This window comes from Trypanosoma cruzi, genomic scaffold (genome assembly GCF_000209065.1).
Source record: "Trypanosoma cruzi strain CL Brener 1047053516353 genomic scaffold, whole genome shotgun sequence".
NCBI classification, from domain to species: Eukaryota; Euglenozoa; class Kinetoplastea; order Trypanosomatida; family Trypanosomatidae; genus Trypanosoma; species Trypanosoma cruzi.
Window position 1 is genome coordinate 34319 of NW_001849233.1, and position 7479 is coordinate 41797.

General features: G+C 54.5%; 1 protein-coding gene, 2 non-coding genes and 2 pseudogenes across 3 annotated transcripts, besides 8 other annotated features; all 5 read right to left on the reverse strand.

Moving 5' to 3' along the window:
- Positions 1 to 792: part of a sequence feature (areas not merged during assembly with more than two copies in the genome that could not be assigned to a particular haplotype) that runs on past the window's edge.
- Tc00.1047053509657.50 (mucin-associated surface protein (MASP), putative) lies at positions 473 to 1645 on the reverse strand (the record flags this gene model as incomplete). Its single annotated transcript, XM_808643.1, has 1 exon — positions 473 to 1645. The coding sequence occupies one exon, from the start codon at positions 1643 to 1645 to the stop codon at positions 473 to 475; it is 1173 nt and encodes a 390-aa protein (XP_813736.1).
- Positions 793 to 1131: a sequence feature (haploid, non-Esmeraldo-like haplotype).
- Positions 1132 to 1582: a sequence feature (areas merged during assembly that could not be assigned to a particular haplotype. This can correspond to areas where the two haplotypes were merged or to regions with more than two copies in the genome that were merged during assembly.).
- Positions 1583 to 5958: a sequence feature (areas not merged during assembly with more than two copies in the genome that could not be assigned to a particular haplotype).
- Positions 1914 to 2396, reverse strand: Tc00.1047053509657.61 (annotated as a pseudogene).
- Positions 3243 to 3380: a sequence feature (A-rich).
- Tc00.1047053509657.70 lies at positions 3471 to 4883 on the reverse strand (annotated as a pseudogene).
- Positions 4883 to 6419: a mobile genetic element.
- Positions 5959 to 6453: a sequence feature (areas merged during assembly that could not be assigned to a particular haplotype. This can correspond to areas where the two haplotypes were merged or to regions with more than two copies in the genome that were merged during assembly.).
- Positions 6454 to 7479: a sequence feature (heterozygous, non-Esmeraldo-like haplotype).
- Positions 6748 to 6857, reverse strand: Tc00.1047053509657.80. The gene has a single exon (XR_008255616.1). It is a non-coding gene; the product is annotated as a 5S ribosomal RNA (M5) (ribosomal RNA).
- On the reverse strand, positions 7193 to 7302 carry Tc00.1047053509657.90. The gene has a single exon (XR_008255617.1). It is a non-coding gene; the product is annotated as a 5S ribosomal RNA (M5) (ribosomal RNA).

The following is a 7479-nucleotide window of genomic DNA, read 5'->3' on the forward strand; positions in this document are numbered from 1 at the left end:
AATGAAACAATATGAGAATATAAAAAGAAGATTAAAGTGTCCGCCGTCACAGCATGCCGCCTTTCAAAAAGTAAAATGGGTGCACTCAACCACAAAATCAAAAAGAAAAACAATAAAACAAGAAGCCGAAGCGTGGGACGACCAGCGCACACACACTCTCATTGCTCCCGTAAAGCGAAACACACACACAGAGGGAGAGAGAGAGAGGTCGCCCACTCAATGCAATAAAAACAAAACAGAACAGTTACGGTGCTCCGCCCATGCAGCCAGGCAGGACGGCAGCGGTGCGTGTCGTGCAAAAGAGAGCACCAACGGGCCTGCATGGGTGTGCATGCATATATACAATGGGCACATTATGTGTGTGCTTCGTGGGGTGAGGTGAGGGCGAGAGTCCATGCAAGGGGACACACACACACAGAGAGAGAAGGACGAGTGTGTGTGCGGGCGGTGCGCGGCTCTCTCTCACTCACTCTCACGCGGCCACCACCGCAGCAGCAGCAGCAGCCACAACAACAAGAAGAAGCAAAAGAGGGGAGGTGGTGTGGGAGACCGCGGTGCTGCCGTCACTGTCGCCAGACTTAGATGTATCATTCGTTTGAGCGGAGCCGAATGGTTTCTCTGTTTGTGGTGCAGTTTCATTTTCTGTAGGAGCATCGTTGGTATTACTGTCTTCGGGTTTTTCTTGTGGTTCTTTGCTCTTAGGCCGTTGAGCATCGCCCTCATCCTCACTCTCATTTTTCGGGGCGTCAATACCGCCACTTTTGGAGAATGATGATGCTGTTGTTTCCGCCGAACTGCCTGTATTTGCATTATTCATGAAATTCGATGAGTCTGTGTCCTTACCGTGTTGCTCTGTCACATCACCCTCTGAGGGCAGTGTCGGTGCTGCGTCTGGCGTATTGGTGGTCGTATTTGGTTTTATTTCCGTAACGGCTTTTTTCCCGTCCTCTCCAGCATTGACCGTACTTGGTCCCTGTAACACAGCAAGCTTTTCTTCTGAAATCTGATCCGTACCCTTCACCGTAACTGTTGAGTCTGATGTGGTGGAGGATTCTGGCTTTACTGTGGGTAATGATTCCTTACTTGCCTGATTGCTGAGCAATGGAGTCCCTGCAGGCGTTTTTGTTTTTAAATCTACAAGTTTTTCTGAAGAATTATGCTTCTCAGTGGATTGCGAGACCTCGGGGAGACGTGAATCATCAGTCTCGGGGGCTGGGGGAGGCGGAGGAGCAACATCAACGCGGGTATCAGGAGGCACCACATTCAAACGACCAAGTGTACTGTCAACAACTTTACTGCCACCGATAACCACACTTCCGACAGGACTGCCAGAAACAGAATCAGGGCCATCACCTGAAGGTGAATCCGGAACAGTGTCGGTTTCGGAATCCTCTTGCTCAGTCGAGGCCTCAGCAGCAACAACAGAAAAGACAGAACGCAAAGCCGTCATGGGCACAGTTTTATTACATCCGCTCGGCGTGTAAGACAAATTCGTACCCAACACTCCCGACACCATGCAGCCTCCCCGTGCACCGTCCTCAACGCCACTCGCATAAACGCCGCTGGCTGCAATTCTAGAAGAACCGCACCACAGCACGCAGAGGACACACACCAGCAGCACACGGCCAGTCATCACCATCGCCATCACTCCTGTCACTTGCGCGTAGCCTTCAGCTCAAACTAACAACACGTCAACGCAGAGTGAAAGCAAAGAGGAGAAACAAGTCACACAGCCACGCACCGTCCCATCCAGCAATGAGAGTCACGCACCACCACAACAACAATGAGGTGGGCGCGGTTAACAACAATAATAATAGGAGAGGAGCGCTCCTCGCCCGTGCACCGTTCCTCACACCCCCACAGTCACTGTTACTGTTATTCTCTCTACCCCGTCCCTCACAGACACGCCACGCTCACTTCAACACGCGCCCCTCCAGCACAGGCCTCGGGATCGTCATGCGCTTTCGCTGCACCGCAACGTCCGCCACCACCTCCCTCAGTCAAACAGCTCCGTGTCCTCCACGTCCCAAACAATCGCCGGCATGCCACGGCCGCGCAACAACGTCGTGCCGCCTCTCCTCCACAATCATGAGCGCAGCACCAACGCGTACTGGCGCACGTGCTCCATGCGCTGCAACCACACGCGGATCAGGTTGGCCGTCATGCGCTGCAGCTTGTCGTCCTAATTCTGCTTGTAGCGGCAACACAACGTCGTGTAGCCGGCGGCGTCGCAGTGCCGGAAGAAGTACGGCGCAGCAACCGTGCGGGTGTCCGTGTGGCTGTACTCGCACCCCAACGCTTCCAGCAACAAGAGGCTCGGTGGCGGCTCTTCCGGCGGGTTCGGCTTCGTCTCCTCCCTCGGCGCCCTGTCTTCCTCCTCCTCCGCTGCGCAAAAACCGCTGCCGTAGACCACGCTCCCGACTTATTCACTCCCACAAAGAGAGAAAAGAAAGTGTGTGTGGATGTGTGCCGAGAGCACAGCGACTGTCATCGTCAGAGGAGGCTATCGTGGCACCGTCCGCCACGCGTCAGCACACAAAGAGCAACGCACGCACCCGGCAGAGCAAATAAATAGGGGAGAGAAGAATGACCCCAAGAGCAGGCAGCACCCTCACGCATGGCGGGCATCGTGCAGCCGCCCCAGCCGGCATCCAACCAAATGAAAAGGAGGCGTCCCACACGCATCCATACAACGGCCCCGTGATCCCACCGTAGGCAGACGCGCGGCGACCTCGCCATTTCAGCACGGGATACGCAATTCGACGCCCCGCCGTCGCCAAGAGCATTCCTGCAGAGCACTGTGCAAATGCTTGTGTGTGTGTGTGCTGAGAAAAAAGAAAAGGAAACACATCAGCACAGCAAGAGGCACAGCCGGATGGCAGCGATACATGCGGTACGGCCAGACTTCAACAACCACGCACGGTGGCAACGGCACACACCATCCACAAAAACAAAAGAAAAAAACACGGCGGCAGGGTGTGGCTGTGTGTGTGGCGCTGCGGGTGTCTGCCCGCCCTGGCCGCAAACAAAACAAAACAAGAAGGGAAGAAATGTGTGCGCCGCCCCACAGGCCCTCGTCGCACGCCCACACGTCACGGCTCCCTCAGCGCGCCGTTCGTCGCGGCCCCCCTCATGCGTGCAGCAGGCGAGGCGCACAGGGCCGTCGTCATGAGCGTGTCGGTGGGTGTGCGAGTGGAGCGGTTGGGCGGAACACACGGCACCCCTCACGGGAAGAGTGCAGCAAGAAACAATTAAAGAGGGAAGAGAAGAATAATAATAATAAAAGAATTTTGAAAAAAAGAAAAACATTTAAAAAAAGCAAAAAAAAACAACAACTTTAAAACACACAAAAAAGCAAACAGGGAAAAAAGTAAATAAGAGTTATTTGAGAAGAGATATTCATTGCCAGGTGTGCGTGTGTGTCGGTGCAGCGGAGGTCGCAAGTGTCCCACGCGGCTGCCAGTCACTCCTCACAGAGCGGCAAACCCCCACAGTCCCAACAGAAGAAGCGATGGCAGCAGTCTTCTCTCACGCACGGTGCCGGCATCGCTGTTATTCCCCTGCGACACATTTCCGAGACTGCTGCTGAGTGCCGCGGCATTTACCTCCCTGATCCGTGGCTGGATCCCTTCCTCCTCCTGCCCATCCGTTCCTCCCGCCGTCCCCCCATCCTCACCAGAGGTCCTCTCAGGTCCCACTGCGAATCCATCTTGCAACCCACCCTCAGAGTTAGGCGCTTTTGCATCTGCTGCGTTTGCATTATCCGCAGGAGTTTTGTGTGGTTCATCTTCCTGCGTTTTACCTCCGTCTGCTGTGTCCACCGTCTGGTTGCCATCAGACGAGGAGACGCCATCCACGGCTTGAGTTCCATCGGGAGATGTTCCTGATGCCAACAGGTCTACGGACTCCTTGCCTGCTGGGGAAGTCGTTACGGTGGACAATGCTGCTGTGGATGCACCACCACCGTCCGTACCTTCTTTCAACAATTCCTGTGCCGTCGGCTGATTTCCTCCAAGAGCAGACTGAGGCACGGTTCCACGTGGAGCTGGTACACTTACCCCTGGTGGAGAAGCAACCACCACCAATTCTTTCCCATCAGCCACCGTCCTTGGAGTAGAAGGTTTGTTCTTGTTAAGCGCAGTAATCTCTGCGGAACTCAATGGACGGTTGTAATGCAGGACGTTTGTCACAGTCACAGACACGAATTCACGGCTTTTCTTGTCGTCCGCGTTGCCTCCATCCCCTCCAATGTAGAAGTGCGATATCTCTTTCGAATCACCATTCCCCAATACACACGGCACATCCCCCACACGCTGACCATCGACGCACGCGGTGCCCTGGGTGCCGTTCCGTCGCAAAATTACCACGTGTTGAGTTGTCTCTGTCCCCAAAGTGCTGCTGAGCTCCTTAGGGTTTTCGTCACCGCAAAGCAGCTGCCACTTCTTTCTTCACTGTGGCGTCCACCCCGAGGTACTCGTCCCTCCATGTCTTATCAGAGAAGTTGCCGGAAAAAAAGCCAACCAGCCCATCCGTGATCTTAATATCAGCACTGCAGGCAGTGCCAGGTAAGGTATCCCTCCCAACACTCTCAGAGGTGCACAGCTGGGAGACACGTTCGTCCGCTTTCTTCCACGTCGCCAGCACCTCCTTCACCTTCTCCAGCTGCGCAGTCAGACGCACCGAGGCCATACCGGATGATGTTTCCTCAACGCCGCTCTCCTTCTCGTACAGTGCAATCAACTCATCCTTCTTATTATCACCATTTCCACCTTTGTACAACAGGGAGCTGGCGGCAACTTCGTCATCATCCTTCTCGGATACCGGCCCAATATCAACAATGCGCGTGTTGTCCATCAGCCAAAGATGGAGTACGCCCTTTCCATTGTCTTTTGATGCCTTTAGAAAACCTAACTGACTTGTGAGAGGGGTGAAATTGAAGAAAGATGCGATTGAGAGCATTCGCTGCTCTTCTTGCTGTTTTATATGTGTGTTGACCACCTCCTAATAACATTGATGTGGGAGATGGAAGTGATGCCTTTTTTCGTCCGGAAATGTATTTCCATGCGAGTGGCTCGCCTGGATTTAACTTGCTGATGCGATGTAGATACTTGTTGCGCAAGCGCTCTCGGAGTAGGAGGAAGAATTGACTCCTTGTCCGTTGCATTTCTGCCTCACGGTCGGGCGTCGGTAACTGTAGATGGCGGGCCTTGCTGTCGGTAGCAATCCGCTCTGCCTCCATGAGAGTGTCGTCCCAAAGCCTGGGACCGTCCTTGTGCATGCCGCGGGGGCAATGCCGTCGATACGAAGTTATAAGCGCTCTCGTGAAGGCCTTAATGCCGGTGGACTGCTTTTTATAGTCGTATGCCGGAAGTTGTGCGTCGAAGTCCTTGACGAATAAATCCCACTTGCACTTCCCCCAACTGTAGAAAAACTTAGGTGCCGAAGGTATGGTATCCTTAAATGCCTGATGCGGCGTAAATGTCAGCATATAATGATCACTAAGCGGCGACACGGAAGCTGACCAATCCGACACAGTCAAATGCTTTGACCATGTCAGATCGATACAGGATCGTTCTCTTGTGCCACGGGCATACGTGATCTCACCAGGGGTGTTAACCAAGGTGAGTCCCACATCCGTGCACAGTTCTAAAGATTCTGCAGCAACCTCACTTGGAGAAGTCTCCAAGAATGGCTCCCACTGTGGGTGATGCATGTTGAAATCCCCGCACAGCAGGAACGGCGACGAGGCTGGAAGGCAGTTTACTAACCGCCTGAAGGATTGCGTTACTTGCGGTGGTGGTCTCACATAGGGACTCGCTACAATAAGATCACGGTTCTGGTCCAGAGCAGCCTGGATCACCACCACTTCAAGGCTGGTGTCATGCTGGGGGATGGTGAGAGGTATACGCTTGGAGCGGAGAGTTTTCCGCACTAGCACCGCCACAACGCCTCCCTTGCCGACGCGCGACTGTGCATAGAGCACATAATCTCCAGTGTGCATACTGGCGATCTGCTCTGACGACTTCCAAGTCTCCTGAATGGCTATTATGTCTGCTCCTTGCGCCATTAATGTTTCGAGTTTTGACGGCGTGAGGCAAGAAACGTTCATCTGGAGTACTGCTATGGGGCCTGAGTGCTGCTCAGTGTCTCCGCTTAGCAATAGCTTTTGTCGTCGCGCGTCACATACGGCACGCAAACGGTATGTGTAGCGATGATAAGCGCCGATGGAATCCAGCAGCGGATAGAAATACCGCTCCGCGGGCAGCCATGTAAATGGCTCCATCTGGTGCCCTTCCGAACCATCAGAGCGGTGTCTGTCGATTCTCCGCGTGTAGCGGATGGGCGGCAGACGTATATTTTCCTTCCCGCAAAGGCCGCCAGACCCTGGCAGTGGGTCAAAAAGGCCGGCAGCCTCGTGGAGAAAAATTATAATAATTGTTTTTTTTTCGCGATGCCGCCAGTCGCTTTTTCACCGAGCCGAGGCGGGCGGTGGGTGGGCTTTTCGAGCGCGCGGGCGCCGCAGCAAAAAAGAAAAATTGCTGACGCAGTTCCCGCGCCACATGTGGGGAAGCGAAGCGTCCGGAGGCTTCGTGGCAAAATCCGGAAAGGGGCCTGCGGAGCCTCATTTTCCATGTGTTTTTTTTTTTCCTTTTAAAAATTTCTTCTTGCCGTTTTTCCTAAATTTTTTCCCCCTGTTTTCATCATCTCCCGTGGCGTCGGCGGTTGCACATCGCGTGGCGCGTCGCCGGGTACGACCATACTTGGCCGAGTGCACCACATCCCGTCCGATTTGTGAAGTTAAGCGGCCACAGGCCTCGTTAGTACGGCGATCAGTGATGGCGCTGGAACCCGGGGTGCCGTACCCTTCCCACTTTTTTTTTTTCTTTCCGCCACCGCGCGCCGCCAGTCGCTTTTTCACCGAGCCGAGGCGGGCGGTGGGTGGGCTTTTCGAGCGCGCGGGCGCCGCAGCAAAAAAGAAAAATTGCTGACGCAGTTCCCGCGCCACATGTGGGGAAGCGAAGCGTCCGGAGGCTTCGTGGCAAAATCCGGAAAGGGGCCCGCGGAGCCTCATTTTCCATGTGTTTTTTTTTTCCTTTTAAAAATTTCTTCTTGCCGTTTTTCCTAAATTTTTTCCCCCTGTTTTCATCATCTCCCGTGGCGTCGGCGGTTGCACATCGCGTGGCGCGTCGCCGGGTACGACCATACTTGGCCGAGTGCACCACATCCCGTCCGATTTGTGAAGTTAAGCGGCCACAGGCCTCGTTAGTACGGCGATCAGTGATGGCGCTGGAACCCGGGGTGCCGTACCCTTCCCACTTTTTTTTTTTCTTTCCGCCACCGCGCGCCGCCAGTCGCTTTTTCACCGAGCCGAGGCGGGCGGTGGGTGGGCTTTTCGAGCGCGCGGGCGCCGCAGCAAAAAAGAAAAATTGCTGACGCAGTTCCCGCGCCACATGTGGGGAAGCGAAGCGTCCGGAGGTT